Below are 24,870 nucleotides of genomic sequence, written 5' to 3'. Positions count from 1 at the left end.
TGTACCTCTGAGTCCTTAAAAGATGGAGGGAAGTTAACAAGGGAAGGGCATAAAAATCTGAACATGAGTGCAGCCCTGGAGTACCTCAACAGGACACTTTGTAGATTTATTTGAAATATCCATTTCCGATCATGAGTCTCTCATGTCAGCAATCTTTTAACAAGCTGATGATCTTAACCAGATGTGAAAAATAAAGGATACATACAAAATGTGCAGTGGTGGGTCCCTTTGGACCTGGTTTGAAAACCACTGGTGTATAAGATCTGTAGATGGGCAACTCTGGTCCTGGAGAGACATTATTCTGCAGAGTTTAGCTCCATCATTGATCAAACAAACCTGTAAAAATTAACCCAACCCCAAAATGTAACGGTAAAGGCTGATATTTATTTCTGTGTCGCACCTACACCCGAGACTCTGCGCAGTAGTCTATACTAGGGGTGTGCACAAATAGTCCAGTATTTGAATTTTACTCTGTTGCTTTGCTGGCCGTAATGCAGTGAATCCATGATAAATCCTAAGAACTAAAATTTGCAGTTATAACTAAATGCACCGGGTGGTACTTTGGAGCATGTTTAAAAGGTTTATTTTATTGGATCATCACAAAATGTTGTCGCCTGCCTCGTGATGTTTGGAATTATTAGATGAAAGTGATCTTACAAAATGGAATTACTTTTGATCAAATTAATTATTGAAACTGAGTTATCATAATATCAGCACCATAATGAGAAAGCACATGAAATCAAAACACCTGTTGAATGAGGAAAGACAGCTGTCCATCACTGCATTCACGACAGGTAAGCGCAGCTGTAACCCAAGTGAGCAGAGAAGATAACGTACTCGGTTACTAACGTAACCTTGGTTCCCTGAGATACGGAACGAGTTCTGGGTATGGGGAAAGGTCTCACTCATAGACAAGTTGTTGAACCAATGACGGCGCGGCGTAGCTGCGCGGTCTATGGCGACAAAGCGTGCGAAAATTCCCGCTGAAAGGGGCGGGGATTAGCGCTATATAAGAAGGTGTTTCGCCATAGGATTTCAGGTCATATGACTGAAGCGACGACACTGAAGCCGCAGCCTCGTGGCAAGGCATGTATCGCAGTACTCGTTCCGTATCTCAGGGAACCGAGGTTACGTTAGTTACTGAGTACGTTCCCTTTCGATACTTCACTCGTACTGTGTATGGGGAACGAATTCAACCGCGCCGTGCCACGGTAGGGAATGACTGGACTTGTCTTGGACACCGTGAGGGAACCAGCGGACAAGTGAGAAGGCCGGAGCCGTCGAACCCAGTGTTACACTACAGAAGGGAGTTAACTCCTGGAGAAGTATGAAGCGGAGCTCAAAAGAGGCTGCTGTATCATACCGAGAGGACACGAGCTTGTAAGGTCAGCATATCCAAATTATAAAATCTGACAAAAGTGGACGGCGAGGACCAGCCGGCTGCTTCACTCCACTGGACCAGGCCCAAGAGGAAGCCATAACTCCTATGGGGCAGTTCTGGCCCATAGAGGAGTAACAAAGAGCGATAGTGTCGACTATCCAATGTAGTGTTTCTCAACGGGGGCGTTCAGAGAACATCGGGGGGCGTTGGAAGCAAGATTTTTAAAAGGAGGGCGTTCAGGTGTTCTTGGGGGGTGTTCACAAGTTTACACCAAAGATCCAGGCAAGACAAGATTAAACGTGTAATTACTTGCAAAAGAATTGCCTACAGCATTCTAAAATCTGCCAGTTTAACGCAACATGTAAGCTAGGCTATGTATCGTTTCTTTTGCAACGATTATTTTTCCAGTTATAGACCAGCGCTCAAGCGCTGACATGAATTCACGTGCACAAAAATGTGTTTCGTGCTGACAATAATCCGGTGGTGGCTTGAATCCAGCGCTGACTAGAACCACGCAGCGGAGGAATGGAAAGTTGACAAGCCATTAAAAAAGTACTGACTTAAGAACCACTTATATATTTTCAAATATTTTCAATAAATCATGTTCCCATTCACTCCGGTGACTAATTTTAAAATGAATGAAACTAAATTCTATTTGTAAGGTAAAACTTTTACATTTTTAATGCCTAATGCCAAAATGTTTTCTTTGTTCACTAAGTAATTAACTGGGCATTATTGCTAACTTAATTTGATGGATAATTAATTTAAATATATTCTGTAATCACATTTAGGTAATTTCGCCATCACATCTGAGCGCAAAACGCTTCTTGGATAATTTCAAGATAGGCTAGTTAAAAATAATTAATAATACATTAATAATTTAATAATTTGTTCATATGTGTTTATTCTTGTTAGCAAATTTTTTTAATTTTTTTTTTTATTTTACTTATTATGGACACAAATTAATTATGACAAACTGAATTAATTATACCATTGATGATAACAAGCTGATACCAAGGTATTTAAGCCTATAATTATAACATAATTTTTCATGAAAAATCATGATTGTATTTATTTTTTTCGAAAGTAAGATTAATGTAAGCATCTTCTTGCAATACTCTCCTAAATGCGTAATAAAACCTAAGTGCACACATTAGCGCTGAAATGACCGTATAGCAGCCTATGGTCGTTTTTACTATCCAGAATTATCAAAGAAATTCAATTGGCAGACGCAGATTATCTTGAGTTTTGCGTTAGTTCAAATGCGCGTTAAGGTGATGGAAACCATTGGCATACTAATGGTGTGTAGTGACCGTTTGTGCGTGAAACACCATGGCATTATGTATTAGGCCCAACAAAGTCTGACAAACAGCCCTCGACATAGAAATCAGATGTTTAAACTCGTAGTTATTTTGTGCGCGAGCGCGTTCATGTGGAGACTGCCAGTGTAAGGGCATACGCGTTTAACCAGTATTTCATCAGTACTTCTGCGTCTCCTCACAGCATTACAATAAAACGATATCACACAAATATAACACAACGATATAACACAAATTGCTCTCTCTGTAGTCACATGTTCGCTTCATAATGCAAAGCATGCGACTTACACGCTTAAGTTTCAGAAAATATCGTCATCGAAGTTTATGTCTATAATTTATGTAATTATATAATGTATATGTATTCTTTATATCACTGGTTTTCAAACCCTGTGTCACGAGACTTAAAAAAATGGGTTGGCATTTTCATAAAAGCATAGTCTAAAATGAATAAATAAACAAAACATATTTGACTGAATTGACTAACAAAGCGAAAGAAAGAAACTGTGCCCAATAGTGGCCTATATACTGCTGAGTTTGATTCATTTTTTTGAGGCGCGGCGCTCTACAAACAAGTTCAAGGAAAGGAAACCGAGATGGCAAAAAGCGCATCCTGTTTTCTTTATTTTGCAAAAGCACAATGTTCTGTTTTTAGTGTGAGTGTATAAAAGTAAACTTCGCAGTATCGAATAATGTCTTACTCATATCTGTAAATTACGGTATTTAAGTTGTTTCTAGGAAACCAGTTGAAGTGATAGCGCTGGCGCCTCGCGTGCGCACTCAACATATTCATTGCAAACTTGACATCGCAGCCTGTTCATTATCAAAATAAAATACTGTCAGTCAAACATATAAAAAAATTACACTGCTCATTTTACATACTCCGAAGTATCCTATCTGTGCCGTTCAGCGTGACCACCGCTGAAACTGGTCATGCCAAACACATTTTTGCTCATGTGAAGAGGATGATTTTTTTCATTGATAGCCTATTGAAATGGGAGTGAAGAAAAAAACCTATTTGACACAATAAATAAAGGTTCAGCATCCAAATACATTGCTAATATGGAAACATTTGAATTCGTGCCGAACGAGAGAGGTAGGCTGCTTGAGAACACCGGTTTTTACTTTCAGTTTCGCTTAGTTTGTTTGGGCTTGTTTATAGCTACTTACAAGTTTTTATTCTTGTTCTGTATTTGTATATTATATATTTTAGTATTCTTATGCTTGACTTGACTTGGTCGCGTCAATTAAAAAGAAAAAAAAAAAGGTTCTTTATAAAAAGTTCCGGCATGGACCACTTTTGGTGTTATATGAGAGGGGGATCCCCCAAATGAGGTGCCAGATCAGATTTCGGAGGTTCCGGTTCCAGCTTGTCCCGGTTGCCTGCCACTGTTCAGTCAAATCAAATCAGTTATTTGGCTTTCAGTGACATGCTGCAGTCCGTAACTTTTGGAGCTCTAGCGGTAAATAACCAAAATTGTAGGCATCTTGGTACTGCAGGTACTGTACACCGCAGTGGTGCCGACTCAAACCAGCCTAATAGTCCCAATATAAATATAAAATATAAACTCTTATTATAGGTGTGTCATAGTGATTCAGGATAAGACAAAAACACAGTTTGGAAAATGGATTCATGATGTAGGCTATGGTGTTTGGGGGGCGGTAAAGGACCTGGATAATGGATAGGGGGGCGTTCGCCCAAAAAAGGTTGAGAACCACTGATCCAATGCGAGAGACGTTGCTTAGAGACCGAAGACCCTTTGGTGCGGCCGCCAAAGCAGATAAAGAGTTGATCGGATTGCCGGAAAGACTGTGACTGCTCAAACATAGGTCCTCAATGCCCTGAACGCAACCAATGTAACCATTTCTAGGTTTCAAAATGACTTTGGAGTCGTTGGGCCCTTAATTCAAGGCACGCAGGGCTCACAGAGAGGGCCTGCAAGTCGCCAACTCGCTTGACCGATGCTAGAGTAAGTAGCAGAGCGGTTTTGAGCGTCAGGGGCCTGAGGTTAGCTGAACGCAGTGGCTCAAAGGGTGGCCCTTTAAGAGCTCTGAGGACCAAAGAGAGGTCCCATGTGGGAATGGTGAGAGGACGAGGAGGATTCAGTCGCCTAGAACCTCTCAAGAAACATGCCACAAGGCTGTTTCGTCCCACTGACTGGCCAGCGATAGGAGCGTGAAACGCTGCAATGGCTGCTACCTAAACTTTGAGCATTGAAGGGGAGAAACCCATATCTAAACGCTCTTGGAGGAAACAGTATCGGTGATACGTCACACTCCACTGGGTCTATGTTGCGTGAAGAGCACCAGCAAATGAAGACTGACCATTTCTGGGTTGTCTTCCGAGGCGAAGAGGTCTACCTCTGCCCTCCCGAAGATCTCCCAGATTGTGAGAACCCTCTGGGGGTGGAGCATCCACTTGTCTGAGGGGACGTTGCTCCGAGATAGCATATCTGCTCGTAAATTTGTTCTCCCGGGTATGTGAGTCGCTTTGAACGACTGTAGCCTCGGTAATACCCGTTCCAGAAGATGGTTCACCAGAGCGCGTAAGTGGCTGGACGAAAGACCGCCCTGGTGATTTATATATGATACCACTGTCATGCTGTCCAACTGGACTAGGACGTGGCGTCCCATTAGGTGTGCCCTCGCAAAGAGCACCCCAACCTGTGTTGGATGCATCTGTTGAGAGCACCGTCCTTCTGAACACCGCCTGTAGGGGTACTCCTTGACTGAACCATGCAGAGTTCGTCCAGGGTTTCAGAGCTGTCAAACAGGCCCGATTGACCCTGAGACACAGGCGGCCATGCCGCCAGGCCTGAGGAGGGACCCGAAACTTCAACCAGTATTGCAGAGGCCGCATCCGAAGAAGGCCGAGCTGCAGAACCGGGAAGGCGGAAGCCATCAGCCCTAACATCCTCTGGAAGAGTTTCAGAGGGAGATAGGCTCTGTTCCTGACTGATGCTGTGAGCTGCCGAAATGGCCAGAACACGCTCTGGCGAGACTACAGCCATCATGCTGGCTGAGTCGAGAACTGCACCCAGGAACGTTATACGCTGGCTGGGGAGCAGTGAGCTCTTGGCAAAATTGACCCTGAGTCCCAGGCACTCCATGTGGCTGAGTAGCACGGATCTGTGATGCTCCAACTTGGTTCGCGACTGGGCTAGAATGAGCCAGTCGTCGAGATAATTGAGAACCCAGATTCCCATCTGTCTCAGTGGGGAAAGCGCCGTGTTCATGCATTTGGAAAAAGTGTAAGGAGCCAGGGACAGCCCGAAGGGAAGGACTGTATATTGGTAAGCCACACCCTCGAATGTGAATCTCAAGAATCGCCTTTGACAGGGGGCTATCTGGATATGAAAGTATGCATCTTTCAGGTCAAGCAAGCAGAACCAGTCCCCGGGGCAAACCTGCGCAAGGATCTGCTTCAGCGTTAATATCTTGAACTTCCGTCTCATGAGGGAGAGGTTCAAGAGTCTGAGATCTAAGATGGATCTGAGACCGCCATCTTTCTTGGGGACCAGGAAATAACGGCTGTAGAACCCCGACTCACTCTCTGAGGTGGAGACTATTTCTATAGCTCCCTTCCTCAGCAGAGTTGCGACTTCGGCTCGGAGGACATGTGAGTCGTCCGTGTTTACTGAAGTCAGAAGCACCCCGCTGAAACGCGGGGGTTGTCGGGTGAACTGCAGCGAGTAGCCCCGACTTATGGTCCCCAGAACCCAGCTTGACACTCCGGGGATGGCCTGCCAGGCCTCGGCCCCTGTGACAAGAGGTTAAATGGCATTGGATGACGGACCGCCGATTGGGGGCCCATACACCGGAGAGAGTGGAAGAGGAGAATTGCTCTGTCTTTGAGAAGGTAAAATATTTATTGTGTTCGCCATGAGAATGGCGTTTTGCATGGATGCAACATTTTTGGGCCCAGTTAGCACAACACTGAACATATCTCCCATGCTCGGCGTTAAACGGGGTGGAGGGGAAATTGAACAAAGGAGCTTTTGGGGTGGTCCGGCCTTGGCGAGACTTTGCCCCATCCTCTTCCTTCCTGATAGATCAGGAAGACTTAGCAGGCGCCGGGTCCAGCGAGGAGGAGCACTTTGTGGGGAGTAAGCGCTGGCGCTGATCCTTAGGAGCTGCTGCCTGAGAGGCAGAGGGGGCAGGTTGTTCTGTTGAGCCGGTGCAGACCTAGGGCGGCTGGAAGCAGACGCAGAACTGGAGCGCTTGGGCAGGAAGTGTTGCATGGCTTGGGATGACTTCTGTGCTGCAGTGAAGCATTCTGTAAAGCCCTCTACTGCTGGCCCGAAGAGACCGGAGGGAGAGACCGTAGCGTCCAAGAAGACCATCTTGTCTAGCTCCTTTATTTCAGTCAGGTTGAGCCATGAATGGCGCTCGAGCACGACCAGGCTGGCCATGAAACACCTGGAGGATTGCCATGGTGTGAAGCGCTGAGGCAGCTTGGCCTGTGGACGTGTAGGCTCTGCCGGACAGGGCAGAGGTGGTCTTGCAGGGCTTGGATGGAAGGGCCCTCTTCCTCTTCCAGCCCACAGCCGCAGGGGGACAGAGGTGAGCCGCCATTGCTTTGTCCAGGGGCTCGTAGCCCTTCTCTTCAGAGCTGTCCACAGTGGGGAGAGCTGAATGATGTGTAGTACGTAGGCGGGCAGAATACGGAGCGCGCCACGACTTCGTCAGCTCGTCATGCACCTCTGGGAGAAACGGGGCGTAGTGTTGGCAAGGGGCCTGGCGATGACCCGGCAGGAACCACTCATCAAGCCTGCTCCGCAATGGCTTTTCTGGTGGGGGCAACTCGAGGTGTAATTCCTCCACTGCCTTCGAGAGGATGCGGAAGAGCTCGGCATCCATACCTGGCTTGTAGTCAATGGGCTCCAACGTGGGAAGGTGGGCGGGGTCCTCCGTGTCACCGGCCCATCCTTCTGTTTCAGAGGCCGCGAGAGACATTGAGTCATCGAGCGGCTCTTCCTCTGATCCGCCGAATGAGGCACGGTCGCTCGCTTCTGCAGAGGGATGCAGCTCAGGGCGGGAGAACAGGATGGGGGGACTGCTTGCTAGTGGGAGAGGGCGAGGAACACGGGGGCTGAGCCAGCGTGAACTTGCACAACTCCGGGCACTGATCAGCTCTCCCCCGCTGTCTCTTCCTAGCCGGCTCGCGGGAGGAAGAAGACGGGAGGGCGCAAGCGGCGGGACCGCCTTCACTGAAGAAGGCTAATCCCCCACCCCTTTCGGCGGGAATTTTCGCACGCTTTGTCGCCATAGGCCGCGCAGCTATGCCACGCCGTCATTGGTTCAACAACTTGTCTATGAGTGAACCAATGACGATGCAGTTACACTGTGTTATTGAAAAAGGCTTCAGTAACGGGGAAAAAATGAGACCTTTCCCCATACGCTATACGAGTGAAGTATCGAAAGGAAATTTATGCGATAGCAAAATGATTTTGAGACATATGCTTCCTTTTAGTTTCATCGAGGGAGATATATTTACGAACAGAAAATACAAAGTGCTGCTGTTAGAAACTTAGCACACCGTTATCTTTGTGTCAGCGCAGCTCATTTTCTCACCCGAGCATGTGGATATTATAGTTTTTTTCTCAACATGAACATGTGAAACAATATAAACACGATAATCATATACTGACTCGAGTGTATTATGTACATTACATTTTGTACGATAACTGGCACTATCTGCTTTATTAGTGTTTTTCCCGTTTTTTCGTTTAACATCATTTAAATAAACCAATATTCGTTTTTTTACGAGCCCATATATTCGAATACAAAATTTTGGAAAAATGGCCATCCCTAGTCTATGCGTCGGTTTTTAATTTATACTTCGTGTCGTTGTCCGTGTCACAGAGTCCACGTAGTGTCCACAGTCTTGAGTATCAAGGTAAAAGCCAAAGAAGAAGCAGCTTGTCATGTACGTTGTCAGAGAAGCAGCAAATAGGTAACGACTTTTGTTGCAGTTTGATTGCCTGTGTCCCCTGAAACAATGTTTTTTCATTCCTATGGAAGTTGAAAACACTCTGTTACGAGGTTCAAAAGTGTGGAAGGAAGATGACAGGGTCAGCGTGACTGGAACTCGTGGTTTATTCAGTTCTTATATGGTACAAACAAATAAAAGTTGTGCTCTCTGCACTCTCAAAACTTAATCAACATAAAGCGCTTGCAGTCTGGGTAGAATTGACGTGTTACATTTTTTTTAAGAGGTGCGCATCAGGCTACGTCATAGGCTACATGTGGTACTCGCAGCCTACACCGTACCTACGGGGTCATGTGACGCAGAAGTATAAATCAGCCTCAAGTCTTCAGGAATGCTTGAAAATTACAGGCAGGTGTATTTGATTAGGGATGAAACTTAACTCTGCAAAAGAGTGGCCCTCAAGTACCAAAGCTGCCCGTCCCTGATCCATAGGATACAAACATGTTGTATGCAGGTTTTGATGCTTTAAATGTCTAAATTGTTTTATGTCTATTTTTGCTCTAGACCTGATGGCACTGAAAGAGACGAGTCATGAACTTAATGAAAGGCAAGAAGAGGAAGAACATTATAAACATCATTTCATGACTGGGGAAAGAGCGACACAGGCTTCCTCACAAAAAAGAGCTCAAAATACTGGAACTAAAAGTTATTTCACCTGCCAACAGTGTGGAAAGAGTTTCACATGTGAAAAAAACCTTAAAGTCCACATGAGAATTCATACTGGAGAAAAGCCTTATACCTGCCAACAGTGTGGAAAGAGTTTCAGACATAAAGAAACCTTTAAATACCACATGAGAATTCATCACACGGGAGAGAAACCCGTCACCTGCCAACAATGTGGACAGAGTTTCACACATAAAGGAAGCCTTAAAGTCCACATGAGAATTCACACTGGAGAGAAACCCTTCACCTGCCAACAATGTGGACAGAGTTTCACAAATAAAGGAAGCCTTAAAGTCCACATGAGAATTCACACTGGAGAGAAGCCTTACACCTGCCAACAATGTGGACAGAGTTTCAGTCAAAAAATAAGCCTTATAGCCCACATGAGAATTCACACTGGAGAGAAACCCTTCACCTGCCAACAGTGTGGAAAGAGTTTCAGTCAAAAAATAAGCCTTATAGCCCACATGAGAATTCACACTGGAGAGAAACCCTTCACCTGCCAACAGTGTGGAAAGAGTTTCATTAGAAATGAAAATCTTAAAGTCCACATGAGAATTCACACTGGAGAAAAAACTTTCACCTGCCAACAATGTGGAAAGAGTTTCACACATGAAGAAAGCCTTAAAGTCCACATGAGAATTCACACTGGAGAAAAGCCATATATCTGCAGACAATGTGGACAGAGTTTCAGTTATAAAAGAAGCCTTATAATCCACATGAGAATTCACACTGGAGAAAATCCATATACTTGCCAACAATGTGGAAAGAGTTTCACACATGAAGAAAGTCTTATAATCCACATGAGAATTCACACTGGAGAGAAGCCTTACACCTGCCAACAATGTGGAAAGAGTTACACACGTGAAGAAAACCTTACAGACCACATGAGAATTCACACTGGAGAAAAGCCATATATCTGCCGACAATGTGGAAAGAGTTTCAGTCGTAAAAGAAGCCTTAAAGTCCACATGAGAACACACACTGGAGAAAAGCCTTAAGGCAGGAACACACCTTAGTTTGTTCCTGCCTTAAGTAGTTTTTTAGGGTAGTTTTTGTTCGTCGGCCGACTAAGGCTATGTCCACACAAAGCCGGAGCTTACCCTATGCAATCTTTTTTTTTTCCTTGTCTCAAGAAATACCTGTGTCCACACAAAACCTCTGAAACAAATCAAAACGATGTATATACATGCCAGACCAGTATGTGGCACTGTAATTCTGCCACAGAGATACACTTAAAGCAGCGAATAAGACTTGTAGCATGAGCATAAACCTTGCGCGCTGTATACAAACTATAGTAAAGCTTAGGAACAGAGGTGGGTAGAGTAGCCAAAAATTGTACTCAAGTAAAAGTACTGTTACTTCAGAATAATATGACTCAAGTAAAAGTAAAAAGTAGTCATCCAAATAATTACTTGAGTAAGAGTAAAAAAGTACTTGGTGAAAAAACTACTCAAGTACTGAGTAACTGTTGAGTAACGTCTGATTTATTTTTTAACAAGCATTCAATCAGACAGACAATACAAAATAATCATGTTTAAGCAAATTATAGTTCATCAAATCAATAAAATAAATTAGAATAAATTAATTAATTACAAAATAGCTTAAATTAAAATAATCCAGGTAAATTCAAGTACTTAAAAAATAAAATAAATAAAATAATAAAAAATAAAGCAGCACCAGTAACACAAATTTCCAAACCTTTATACTTTTTTACCAGGCTTTGCAGACAGAACTAGAACAATGCAGCCCATAAACTCTCATAAACTGTGTGTGAGAGAGAGTTTGTGTGAGATAGTGAGTGTTTGTGAGAGTGAGTGTTTGTGAGAGTGTGTGTGTGTGAGAGAGTGAGTGTGAGAGAGTGAGTGTTTGTGAGAGTGTGTGTGTGTGTGTGTGTGTGTGAGAGAGAGTGTGTGTGTGTGTGTGTGTGTGTGTGTGTGTGTGTGTGTGTGAGTGTGTGTGTGAGAGAGTGTGTGTGAGAGAGAGTGAGTGTGTGTGTGTGTGTGTGAGTGAGACAGAGAGTGTGTGTGTGAGAGAGTGTGTGAGAGAGTGAGTGTTTGTGTGTGTGTGAGTGTGTGTGTGAGAGAGTGAGTGTGTGTGTGTGTGTGTGTGTGAGTGTGTGTGTGAGAGTGTGTGAGAGAGTGAGTGTGTGTGTGTGTGTGTGTGAGAGAGAGAGTGTGTGTGTGTGTGAGAGAGAGAGTGTGTGTGTGTGTGTGTGTGTGTGTGTGTGTGTGTGTGAGTGTGTGTGTGTGTTGGTTTTTGTGGTTTACGAGGACTTTTGACCTGAATACGCACCAGCATTACGGGGACATTTGGGTTTATGAGGACACAGGCCATGTCCTTGTAATTCCGGCAATGTAGATGCCTTTCTCTATGTCCCAGAAGCACCCTCTCCAATTTTCGCGGCATGTCCTTATATACCACAAAAACCTGATTTTATACCATACACTGTGTATCCTCTGTGTACGAGAGTGCGCCCCTGCAGCCGGGTCCTGGTACTGTACCGGCGTCATCGAAAATTTGCATTTTTCACACAAGTGTAAGTATTGAGGCCTGTGATTGGTCAGATAGCGGGAAATCACGAAAACAAGATGGCGCCGACGGGCGGAGCCTAATTCGGCGCTAGCAAGATTGTGATTGTGTTTAAAGACTGTCAGGAGGTAACTTGAATCAGCGATGCTTGTCATTTTAAACTGGTTTTCAATTTAACTATAATTGTAACTGCATCATTTTCTGATCACATGCAATAACCTAGCCAAGCCATCATAATAAGGCGTTGTCATGACTATAGTCTATGAAGGGGACGGCATTTCACCCAGTACAATATCCTCACATACTAGCCTACTGTAAATATTACTACAGTTCTGCTTGATTTAAAGACATTAAGAAACAAAGATTTACTGGCTATGATAAGATGTATCAGAACTGTCAGTCTTATTCAGTCAAATTAATACTCTCAGTATTATTGTCTATAATTTATCAATTGTGAAAATTATGAAAGAATAGTGATCCTCAATTATACATAATTCTTAAATATCATACAATAAAGTATGAAAATAACTTGCTGTTTACTATAATTTATCTTTTGATGTTTATACTAAAAACAGAAGATGACAGAAGACACATCAGATCATGCCGAAGTGAAACAGTGATGGAGAAAGCCCAATCTCTGGAGGAAGACATACAGTATTCACAAAGATTCATCAGTGACTTCACCTGTGTCAGGTATATTATATGTTATTTACAGTCATGATTTTACTTGTTTTATTATTAAAGGTTAAATGTTACTCAGGGTAATAGGGCTACACAATATTGCAGAAAAACTGACATTGCAATATTTAGTTTTTCTGCAATTTATATATTGCGATATGAAAACAATTCCACCAGATGAATTGAATAGCTCTATTTGAAAATAATTAATCATTCTAGTATGATTGGGATAATTTTGTAGGGTAGTGCATCTGCTTAGAGAATAATAAACGAATTACAAGCTTAGATAAACACAATAAAACTAAGATACAAATTAAAATAAGCAGTGCTTTATGTTTTTCAGGTTAATCTAACTGTATTGAGGTACACACATTGAGGAAAGCACGTATGGGTCCAATATTATATGCATCCGTTTTCTTAATTGTTTACAATACAGAGCCGACTGTTTTCGCTGAGAGTGTTTGTTCAAGCTCAAAGATAAGAGAAAGAGAACTGAACTCTGTGTTCACGTGCTGTCTGTCTGTAAGAAAACAGTACGAGTTCATATTGCGTTTGATGTTTAAATTGACAGGGCTTAAAAACACAAGCAAATGATAAGCTTTCACTCTATGATGGTTAAACTTTGCAGTTAATACGTGAATCACATGCGCTCTTAACCGGGGGGCGGCTGGACCGTTCGGATCAACTACGATCCCTACACTTGACATTGCACATCCTGTGATGTGACTTTTGTGGATGCACACATCGGGATACAATGCTAAAACCATACATCATGCAGCCCTAGTCTGTACGGATCACAGATCAACTATGATCCCTATAGCCTACTTGACTTCATTTATACTGCAATGTCACACCCACGGATAGGTATCAGTGACAAAACTATATATTGTGCAGCCCTACATGGCTTTATATATGCATTAGGGTTGCACAATATATCGCATGTGATTGTCACGCGCATTTCGTCAGTAAAGCCGGTTCCCTGATTACTGCTAAATCGCCATCACCTGCTTTCAAATGGTGCGGCATTTAATAGACAGAACTGTAGTTCACTGATAAGCTACGCGATATCACGTTCATTATCTTTATTTTCAGTGATCTACGGCTCTGTCTATTAAATGCCGCTCCATTTGAAAGCAGGTGATGGCGATTTAGCGGTAATCAGGGAACCGGCTTTACTGACGAAATGCGCGTGACAATCTCATGCGATATATCGTGCAGCCCTAATATGCATCACATTACATGCGTGTTCATGGCAGTATGTGAGGTTGTGTGTAGCTTTACACCTGTTTTATGAGGACACGTGTTTTATGAGGACATCATGAGAACATGTTCTTCATGTTTGACTTGACTGAAGAATCTCAGTGTGTTGTTAGATTGACACAAGCCTGGTCTATGAGGACACTAGTTTTACAGGGACTCTGGGGTGCACCCATATGGAAGATTGGGATCGATACTGATAACCCATAATTCACAGTTCACTGTAGCAAATGTCAATATTGAAAACTCATAATTGTGTTTGTTAGATTAGATATAATCATTTTAGAAGTAGGTAAAAAGTAGCACCCTCAGTTGAAATTGACTTTCAATGAGTAATACTGCAATGAATAATTTTTTTTCTTTATTTTGATTTGATTTTTATTTGCTTTTCTTTCTTATTTTCAGATGGTAACTGAGAAGAATCAGATTCAGAAGAATAAGATACAGCAACAATAAAGGTATCAAATAAAGTAAAGTAATAATTGAGTTAGTCCTTAAAGGTGCTAAAGAGGATGTTTTGTTTTATACATTTTTGCAATATTACTTGAAACTGTCTTTACTAACTGATAAAAGACTATTTATTAGGTGCACTGAAAGGAATAATATTAATATACATCATCTGTGCACGAGGTAGGGCCTTAAAAACATCAGCCAATTGCTTACGCGATTGGCCCTCTGGCTTGTCAATCACTGCCGTGACGTTCCTTGTGAGAGACGTGCGCGGCTGCGCGCTCCAGTAACTTTCCACACTCCACAGGCGCTGCATGCAATGTTTTTGTCAGGAGACAGGAGTAACAACTGCAGATTATGAGTTACCTGCGGTGAGTCCGACATAATGAATCCACTAACACGACACAGCGAATGCCGGTGGTAAACTCTCGTGTTCCAATACTCGTGCACGAGTTTTGGGAGGCGTTCCCTCGAAATGAGCTGTGAAGGAGGGGGGTTGTTCTTACGCATGCGCTCATTTCAAAAACTCACTAACAGTCTTTGGTTTCTCAGTCGACGAAAAGATCCTCTTTAGCACCTTTTAAAGAATAGAACAGATTTCAGTGTTTCTAAGAAGCAGATTGTTTGCCACAGTTATCAGTCACTGAATTATGATTGTGTGTGTGAAAAGTGAGTCACAATCACTTACTGTACAACTAGCACACCTCGTTTCACCACTATCACTCTCATACATAACCTAACCTAACCCTAACCCTGAACTCAGGGCGCCATCCAAATGTATCTAGTTATGTTACATACCAGATACATTTGTGTCCCGGTAAAACTAGTGTCCTCATAGACCAGGCTTGTGTCAATCTAACAACACACTGAGATTCTTCAGTCAAGTCAAACATGAAGAACATGTTCTCATCATGTCCTCATAAAACAGTTGTAAAGCTACACACAACCTGACATACTGTGATGAACACACACATAATGTAATGCATATATAAAGCCATGAACATTACCATGGGTTTTTAAATATTGAAATATTAATTTGAAATGTATCTATTTTGTGATCTTGTATATGATCTCAAATCAATATTTCATGTGCACATATTTATTGATCGGAAGCTGTGAATGGGGGACACTGATCATCCTGTCCATGTTTAATTTGCATTAATTACTGTCTGACTGTACATTATCCCTTTGATATATTACATGAAGGTTTGTAACTCTTAGGTGAAGTGATTGTATATAAAGCTTTATTTCTTATTTTCAGATAAGCCGTGAGACCCAGCTGTCATCAGTGATGATTGTGCTGCTCTTACTGTGGGACTACACCAGGTAAGTGAGAGTTGTGCTGTAAGAGAATAAGCAAACGTAGCAGAGACGTTTGTGAGATCTAGGCTGTTAACATATTCAGACCAGTGTTTATGTCTAATTTGATGTTTCTCATTGAGGTTGGACCCTCCACTCTCAAAATGAACACTCTGTCCCAGTCAGAAGCCAGAGATGTACAGAAGGTATTGTTTTTCTTTTTGGAAATCAAATTAGGCATGCGCTGATAGGAAAATTTGGGCCAATTTTGATAACCGATAATTCTTTATATTTGAAAGGCGATAACTGATACATTGGCAGATAAATCTAAATCCAAATTTTAATATACATTGAGAGCCTGATTACAAAAACAATAGACAGTGTCCCAAACACTTCAACATAAATCAAACATATACAGTACAGCAGTCTAGTTTGAACCAGTATAAGATTCCTTTACTTTTAAAATGATCTTTACACTACCGTTCAAAAGTTTGGGGTCAGTAAGAATTTTTAATGTTTTAAAAGAAGTATCTTCTGCTCACCAAGCCTGCATTTATTTGATTAAAAATACAAACAAAAACAGTAATATTGTGAAATATTATTCCAATTTAAAATAGCTGTTTTCTTTGTCAATATATAGTAAAGTGTAATTTATTCCTGTGATCAAAGCTGAATTTTCAGCATCATTACTCCAGTCTTCAGTGTCACATGATCCTTCAGAAATCAATCTAATATGATGATTTGATGATCAAGAAACATTTATTATTATTATCAATGTCGAAAACAGTTGTGTACAAATTTTTTTTCAAAATTCTTCGATGAATAGAAAGTTCAAAAGAACAGCATTTATTTAAAATAGAATATTTTCTAACATTATAATTGTCTTTACTGTAACTTTTGATCAGTTTAACTCATCCTTGATGAATAAAAGTATTGATTAATTTTATTTCTATCCCCAAAAATAAAATTAAAATTCTGACTGACCCCAAACTTTTGAACGGTAGTGTTTAATGTTACAAAAGATTTAGATTTCAGACAAATGCTGTTCTTTTGAACTTTCTATTCATCATAGCATCATTAAATAAAAATGTAAATAACTGTTTTCAACATTGATAATAATCATAAATGTTCAAATCATAAATGTTGCATCAAATCATCGTATTAGAATGATTTCTGAAGGATCATGTGACACTGAAGACTGAAGTAATGATGCTGAAAATTCAGCTTTGATCACAGGAATAAATTACACTTTTCTGTATATTGACATAGAAAACAGCTGTTTTAAATTGTAATAATATTTCACAATATTACTGTTTTGTTTGTATTTTTAATCAAATAAATGCAGGCTTGGTGAGCAGAAGATACTTCTTTTAAAACATTAAAAAAATCTTACTGACCCCAAACTTTTGAACGGTAGTGTACATTCATATGGCCAATTTTCTTTATTTAAAAAGTAAGGTTTATTGTTAGTATTAGTTAACATGAGCTAACAATGAATGAACAAATCCTGTAGAAGTTTTATTAATCTTAGTTAAGGTTAATCTCAACATTTCCCAAGACATTTTAGGATCCAGTGTTTTATCTGTTAACCTAAAATATGCATGTTCATGTTAGTTCACAGTGCATTATTAACTCACATTTACAAGGGTTTTGCTCAGTTGATTCATGTTAGTTAATACAATAACAAATGAGACCTTATTGTAAAGTTTTACAAAAAAATATATATTGCCTCACTACTACTACTACTACTACTACTACTACTAAATAAAATTAAATAAAAATGCAAACAAGTTATTGGTCAACATTACTTAGGCTACATAAAAAGAAACACAATACATGTGCTATGGATAAATAAAATGAAAGCCTGTTGGGAAATGATTTTACTCAAACCATATTGTTGATGAAAATAATAAGAACAATACAAGTTGTAATGTTTTTGAAAAAAAAAAGTTTATATAAACATCTTTATTAAACATCTTTAGCATTACTGTTTCAAATAACACTGTTTTAGCATGAATCTGAAGAGCTGAATGAACACCCATAAACCAAAGTGCTTTGTTAGATGGTTTTAGCTCAACGGGATGCAACTTATATATGATAAAGTAGATATTTATACAAAAAAATTACAACTTATACCTGCACAAAATCATGCACAGATGTACATGAATTAAGTTACAAAGTGTGAACTCCTGTTCTGGATACGCTCCCCACAACAACACACTAAAAAACGGCAACTAATCCAAAATAATTCACAGCGTTTTATTACAATCGTGTTCTCATTATAATGTTATGTATATATGACAGTCCCAGCCATAGTTATTAATGTTATCCATTGCTGTTTGAGTGCGCATGCTGAAGAGATGATCACCGGTAGGCCTACAATGAAGCGCTTTACTGCCGCGTTCATTAACTCAACCAAATGCATCCTATATGAGTTTAATCAGATATATATACACAAAATAAAAAATGCAACTTATAATTCCACAAAAGGCTGCGAATGCACAAGCAAACTGACTGTGCTAGTCATAAAGGTGTAACTCCGCAGATGCGCTCTTCGTGTAACAACGCTCTGATTTCACAGATTTGTGATTCACCTTAACTGTATCTTCCTTCAAGCAGTTCAATACTATCATGGAGAACAACGCACATCATATAATCCATTATTTATCAGTGTTAAAATATCGGCCTAGTTCGGACTGAGAATGATAACATTAAAATGAGCATTTATCGGCCAGTAAGATATGGTGGCTGATATATCACGAATCCCTGATTGGTTATGGCAGTATATTTATAGAGTTTTAACTATATGCATGATTCCAGTGTTAACTTATGTCACTGTTTTAAATGTGTAGGTCACTACTATAACACATTAGTTTGATCACTATTAATACTGAGTGGTTTAAAATGTACCATCATACCTGAAGACATTTGTGTTGAGCACGTGAACACAATAGCCAATCGGATGCGTTTGTTAGTCTGTATGAGTTTTTGTTTAGCGCGAGTGCTGCATGTTGAATCCTTTCATTATAACCAACAAAGTATAGACACAATGCCAATAAGAGATAAAGTGCACAACATAGACAGACACACACACACCTTCATTTATTATAACGGACGTTTCTGCAGAAGTGCAGCTTTGTGTTTCTCGTGTTGTAATCGATAGCTTCAGTGGCTAATATGGCAGCGATCTTTGCTTTCTGTAGGCCTATATAACACATTTGTTTATGCTGCTAACTACACATTGCATAGTTTCTGGATTGACAAATGTATTTATATGTGCGATTAAATCCAATTGATGCTGATAACCATAGCAATGGGTGGAACAAAATAATCTTGATGCTGTGTGTCAAATGATCTTTTTATGAAGTATTGGAGTGTAAATGTAAAAAATAATAGACCTCCCACTTTTGCTATGTAATGTATTACTTTGTTCATTTGTTCAAACTGGTCACTCAGTGACTTTTTACTTTTAAATGTACAGATATTTAAATATAAAATTGTTCTAAGCTCTTTCTTTTATTATCTGTCCTGACAGAATTAATTATTTCATTTGTGAATGAATAGGATATGTTAATATTCCAAAATTTTTCTTTGCATTTATTGTGGATTTACTGTCAGTCCTGTGCTCACAGTTCACATGGGTACAGTATTTTGTACTGTGGATAACAGTGTTCATCCACCACCACCAAAGACCATTTCTGACCCAGGAAAACCCTGTAATGTAAAATAGTTTTAATTGTATTTTTTCAGTTGACAGTGATCAGTCAGTGTTAATCAGTGATAAGTATCTGTACTGCTTCATTTGGATCATCTCTGAATCTGTCATGATTGATTACAGGAAGCAAATGCAAGTAACGCCGTTTATTGAACAACAAGCAGTAACAGAAACACAGTCAATGAGAACGTGCAGGCTACAGGTAGGCGCAGGGACCGAGATGGTCGGCTGGTGACGTGGCGTGGTGACTGAAGAGTGGCGGTGAGATAAATCCAGGATCCAGACAAAAGACAAGGCACGAAGACAGTAATCCACAGAAGACGACGAACAACTGGGACTCCGGTCAGGAACAGACGAGACAACCACGAACAGGACACCAAACAACGATCTGACAATGGAGACAGGAATGAGGTGAGTATTTAAGGACTGAGGGAATGAGCAGCAGGTGGGGAGAGTGATGGGTGGCAGCTGGGTCCAATAATCACCCACGTGGCCTGGGCACACCCACAAACACACTCGCACACAAACACAAACACACCCACTGCTGTCATAACACAGAGCACGCGACAAGAAGGAAACAATGCATCTGCGAACCGTGACAGTACCCCTCCTCCTAGGAATGCCTCCTGGCATTCCCCGACTCCCTTACCTGTCGATTGTAATCATCGATAAGGGTGTGATCCAGAATGTCCCTGGCAGGAACCCAACTCCTCTCCTCCGGACCGTAACCTTCCCAGTCCACCAAGTACTGAAATCCGCGTCCCCTCCGCCTAGAGTCCAGAATGCGATTTACCGAATAAGATGGTTCCCCATCTATGAGACGCGGCGGTGGGGGAACCGGGGCTGGCGGATTAATCTCAGAATGAAAAACAGGTTTAATTTTGGAGACATGGAAGACGGAATGAATCCTCCTGTACACTGGAGGAAGTTTGAGGCGGACTGCCACCGGACTAATGATCTTGGTGACAGTGAACGGGCCAATGAATTTTGGAGCAAGCTTCTTAGAAACGGGTCGGAGAGGAATATCCTTTGTAGAAAGCCACACTTTTTGACCGACGACGTAAACCGGAGGCCTTGACCGGTGGCGATCGGCCTTGGCCTTGGTGCGTTCCCTCACTTGGAGGAGAGTCTCTCGGGCTCTCGTCCAAGTTCGGTGGCACCTCTGGACAAAGGCGTGGGCAGAGGGGACCGCGACCTCGGATTCCAGACTGGGAAAAATAGGTGGCTGGTAACCTACACTGCATTCAAACGGAGATAGGCCCGTGGACGACACTGGTAAAGTATTGTGTGCGTACTCCACCATTGAGAGTTGTTGACTCCAGGAGGAAGGATTCTTGGAGACCATACATCGCAACGCTCGCTCCAAATCCTGATTGGCTCTCTCAGTCTGACCATTGCTCTGGGGGTGAAACCCCGACGACAGACTAACAGTCGCCCCCAGCAATCTACAGAATTCCTGCCAAAATTTGGAAACGAATTGGGGACCCCTGTCAGAGACCACGTCTACCGGGAGGCCATGAATCCGAAAGACGTGGTCAATGATCGTAACCGCTGTCTCCTTGGCTGAGGGTAATTTGGGCAAGGGAATAAAATGAGCCGCCTTCGAGAACCGGTCCACTACGGTTAAAACAACCGTGTTCCCTTGGGAGGGTGGGAGGGCGGTCACAAAATCTAGCGAGATATGGGACCAGGGTCTCGAAGGGACTGACAGCGGTTGAAGTAACCCATCTGGGGCACGATTGGAAGTCTTACCAACAGCGCAGACTGAGCAAGCCAAGACAAAATCGCGAACGTCACGAGCCATGAGAGGCCACCAGAATCGTTGCTTAACCAAAAACTTAGTTCGACGGACTCCTGGATGACATGCCACGTTGGAACAATGACCCCACTGAATGACCCTGGACCGTAATCCCTCCGGCACAAATAATCGGTTTGGTGGGCACTCGGGCGGAGGCGTTACCCCTTCTAGAGCCGACTTGACTCTCGATTCGACCTCCCATGTGAGTGTGGAGATAACTAATCTCTCGGGAAAAATACACTCGGGAGTAGACGGGCGTTCGGAACGGTCAAAAATACGAGACAAAGAGTCGGGTTTGATGTTTTTGGAACCCGGGCGGTACGAGAGAGTAAAATCAAAACGTCCGAAAAAAAGTGCCCACCGAGCCTGCCTGGAGTTCAATCTCTTGGCAGTTCTGATGTATTCTAGGTTCTTATGATCGGTCCAGACGATAAAGGGTACCCCAGAGCCCTCTAACCAGTGGCGCCATTCCTCCAACGCTAACTTGACTGCCAGCAACTCTCGATTACCAATGTCGTAGTTACTTTCGGCGGGAGATAAACGATGAGAAAAAAACGCGCACGGATGCATCTTATCGTCCGCGGAAGCACGCTGGGACAACACTGCACCTACCCCCACCTCTGATGCGTCAACCTCCACCACAAACTGCCGTGATGGATCAGGGGCAACGAGAATGGGGGCCGAAACAAAGCGAGCCTTCAGTTTGGCAAACGCAGCCTCAGCTGCGTCTGACCACCTGAACGTAGTTCTGGGGGAGGTCAAGGCGATCAGAGGTGAGGCTAGTTGGCTGAAGTTGCGAATGAAACGCCGGTAAAAATTGGCGAACCCCAGAAACCTCTGTAGGGCCTTACGGGAATCTGGATTTGGCCAATCCACCACAGCCTTAACCTTCTCAGGGTCCATGCGTACTCCCTCAGTCGACACGATGTACCCTAGGAAAGGAACAGACTGTGCATGAAAAACGCATTTCTCCGCCTTGACAAAAAGCCCATTCACTAACAACCTCTGAAGCACTCGTCGAACGTGCTGTACGTGTTCCTGGAGAGATGAGGAAAAAATCAATATGTCGTCCAGGTAGACATATAAGAACTGATCGACCATATCTCTCAGCACGTCATTAACGAGTGCCTGGAAGACCGCTGGGGAGTTGGAAAGCCCGAACGGCATGACCAAGTATTCAAAGTGCCCCCTAGGGGTGTTAAAGGCGGTCTTCCATTCATCACCCTCCCTGATGCGGACCAAATGATAAGCATTCCTTAAATCCAATTTTGTGAAGACGGATGCTCCCTGCAACCTCTCAAAGGCTGAAGACATTAACGGCAAAGGATAGGTATTCTTTACCGTAATGTTGTTCAACCCCCGGTAATCAATACAAGGTCGCAGGGAACCATCCTTCTTCCCCACAAAAAAGAACCCCGCCCCCGCTGGAGAAGAGGAATGGCGAATGAACCCGGCTGCTAGTGAATCAGAAATATATTTCTCCATAGCCTCTCTTTCGGGGACCGAAAGTGAATATAACTTGCCTTTAGGCGGAGACTTCCCTGATACTAGATCTATGGCACAGTCGTAGGGACGATGCGGAGGAAGAGAAGCAGCCCTGGACTTACTGAACACCTCCTTCAGGTCCTGGTACTCAATGGGCACGGTAGACAGATCCACTGCTTCCTCCTGTAAAACAGAACCAGAAACAGACGAACAAGCAGAGACAAGACAAGACTTATGACACTCCTCACTCCAGGCCACAATGGAATTCTGGACCCAGTCTACCCGGGGGTTGTGTTTGGTGAACCAAGGATGACCAAGGACGACGGGGGTGTGAGGGGAATCAAAAATAAAAAACTTAATCCGTTCCGAATGGTTGCCAGCGGTGATGAGGGTGAGATCTTCAGTTTCGTGAGAAATGGTGGGAAGGCTCTGTCCGTTGAGTGCGTGAACAGCGATTCTGTCGGTGAGTGGTTTGAAAGGAATGTGGAACTTGGTGGCGAAAGATTGGTCCATGAAGTTACCTTCTGCCCCAGAATCCAGAAGTGCGTTGCAGTTGTGAAAGTGATGCGACCATCCCAATCTCACCGGGAGGAGGGTGGATGTGGTTGAGGACTTTCCAGCGGAGATCCCACCCGACAGTAGCCTCAAACTTACTGCCGGGCTTGCCCTTTTAACGGGCAGTTGTAAGCGAAATGGCCCGCCTTGCCACAATATAAACAAAGTCCTTGGGACCTCCGCCTCTCCCGCTCCTCCCGGGAAAGCCGAGCTCGACCCACCTGCATGGGCTCATGATCTTGAAGGGGACTGACCGTGTCCCCGCCGCTGGACCTCAGGACTTCCTCACTCCTGTGGGCTGGACTTCTCCGCTCGGCCCTGGTCAGCCGAGCATCCACCCTGAGCGCCAGGTCGACAAGACCATTAAACGTGGTGGGGAGGTCCAGCGTGTAGATCTCCCTTTGGACACGGTCAGCCAACCCATGCAGGAACATGTCCCACTGCGCCTCCTCGTTCCAGTGACACTCTGCCGCCAATGTACGAAATTCGATGGAATAGTCAGACACCGACTTCTCTCCTTGGCGTAGTTCCGCCAACTGTCTGGCGGCTTCTCTCCCCGCGACTGAGCGGTCGAACACTCTCTTCATCTCTGCGGAGAGTGACTGGAACGAGGTACAGCAGGGGTCTTGGTTCTCCCACACCGCCGTTCCCCAGAGCGACGCCTTCCCCGTCAAAAGCGTCAGTACGAAAGCCACTCTGCTTTGTTCGGTGCTGTAGGTGCGGGGCTGCAGAGCAAAGTGCATGGTACAATGAGTCAGAAAAGCTCTGCAAAATCCTGGTTCACCTGAATAAGCTTCGGGTACAGGGAGACGAGGCTCCGAAGCGGCGACGCTCGCTGGTGTGGGTGGGGAAACGGCCGGTGTGGGCGGCGCAGCGGGGACACGAAGCAGCTGGACTTGCTGGGTGAGCTCGGACACCTGCGCCACGAGAGCCTGCACGGCTCTTCCCGTCTCGTTGAGGTTTCTCTCCTGCGACTCCATTCGACGAATGCTGCTGTTGACGAAATCCTCCAGCGAAGACTGCTGAGTGCTTGCTGCTTCCGTAGCGAGGTCAGATCGTTCTGTCATGATTGATTACAGGAAGCAAATGCAAGTAACGCCGTTTATTGAACAACAAGCAGTAACAGAAACACAGTCAATGAGAACGTGCAGGCTACAGGTAGGCGCAGGGACTGAGATGGTCGGCTGGTGACGTGGCGTGGTGACTGAAGAGTGGCGGTGAGATAAATCCAGGATCCAGACAAAAGACAAGGCACGAAGACAGTAATCCACAGAAGACGACGAACAACTGGGACTCCGGTCAGGAACAGACGAGACAACCACGAACAGGACACCAAACAACGATCTGACAATGGAGACAGGAATGAGGTGAGTATTTAAGGACTGAGGGAATGAGCAGCAGGTGGGGAGAGTGATGGGTGGCAGCTGGGTCCAATAATCACCCACGTGGCCTGGGCACACCCACAAACACACTCGCACACAAACACAAACACACCCACTGCTGTCATAACACAGAGCACGCGACAAGAAGGAAACAATGCATCTGCGAACCGTGACAGTACCCCTCCTCCTAGGAATGCCTCCTGGCATTCCCCGACTCCCTTACCTGTCGATTGTAATCATCGATAAGGGTGTGATCCAGAATGTCCCTGGCAGGAACCCAACTCCTCTCCTCCGGACCGTAACCTTCCCAGTCCACCAAGTACTGAAATCCGCGTCCCCTCCGCCTAGAGTCCAGAATGCGATTTAC

The 24,870-nt window shown here is 43.4% G+C and overlaps 1 protein-coding gene and 1 long non-coding RNA gene across 2 annotated transcripts in view; both read left to right on the top strand.

Annotated features, from left to right (window-relative positions):
* Positions 1-24,870, top strand: part of LOC125278251 (zinc finger protein 850-like) — a 301,964-nt gene that overhangs the window by 63,353 nt on the left and 213,741 nt on the right. Inside the window, exon 3 of the mRNA XM_048207242.1 lies at positions 9,397-10,352. Within this exon, the coding sequence (XP_048063199.1) occupies positions 9,397-10,352 (956 nt within the window). The remainder of the gene's footprint in view (positions 1-9,396; positions 10,353-24,870) is intronic.
* On the top strand, positions 12,026-16,142 carry LOC125278404. Its single transcript, XR_007187134.1, has 4 exons — positions 12,026-12,577; positions 14,225-14,277; positions 15,531-15,595; positions 15,712-16,142. It is a non-coding gene; the product is annotated as an uncharacterized LOC125278404 (long non-coding RNA).

This window comes from Megalobrama amblycephala, linkage group LG1 (genome assembly GCF_018812025.1).
Source record: "Megalobrama amblycephala isolate DHTTF-2021 linkage group LG1, ASM1881202v1, whole genome shotgun sequence".
In the NCBI taxonomy this organism is placed as follows: domain Eukaryota; kingdom Metazoa; phylum Chordata; class Actinopteri; order Cypriniformes; family Xenocyprididae; genus Megalobrama; species Megalobrama amblycephala.
The sequence above is the reverse complement of the archived record's forward strand: the minus strand, read 5'-3'. Positions and strand labels throughout refer to the sequence as shown.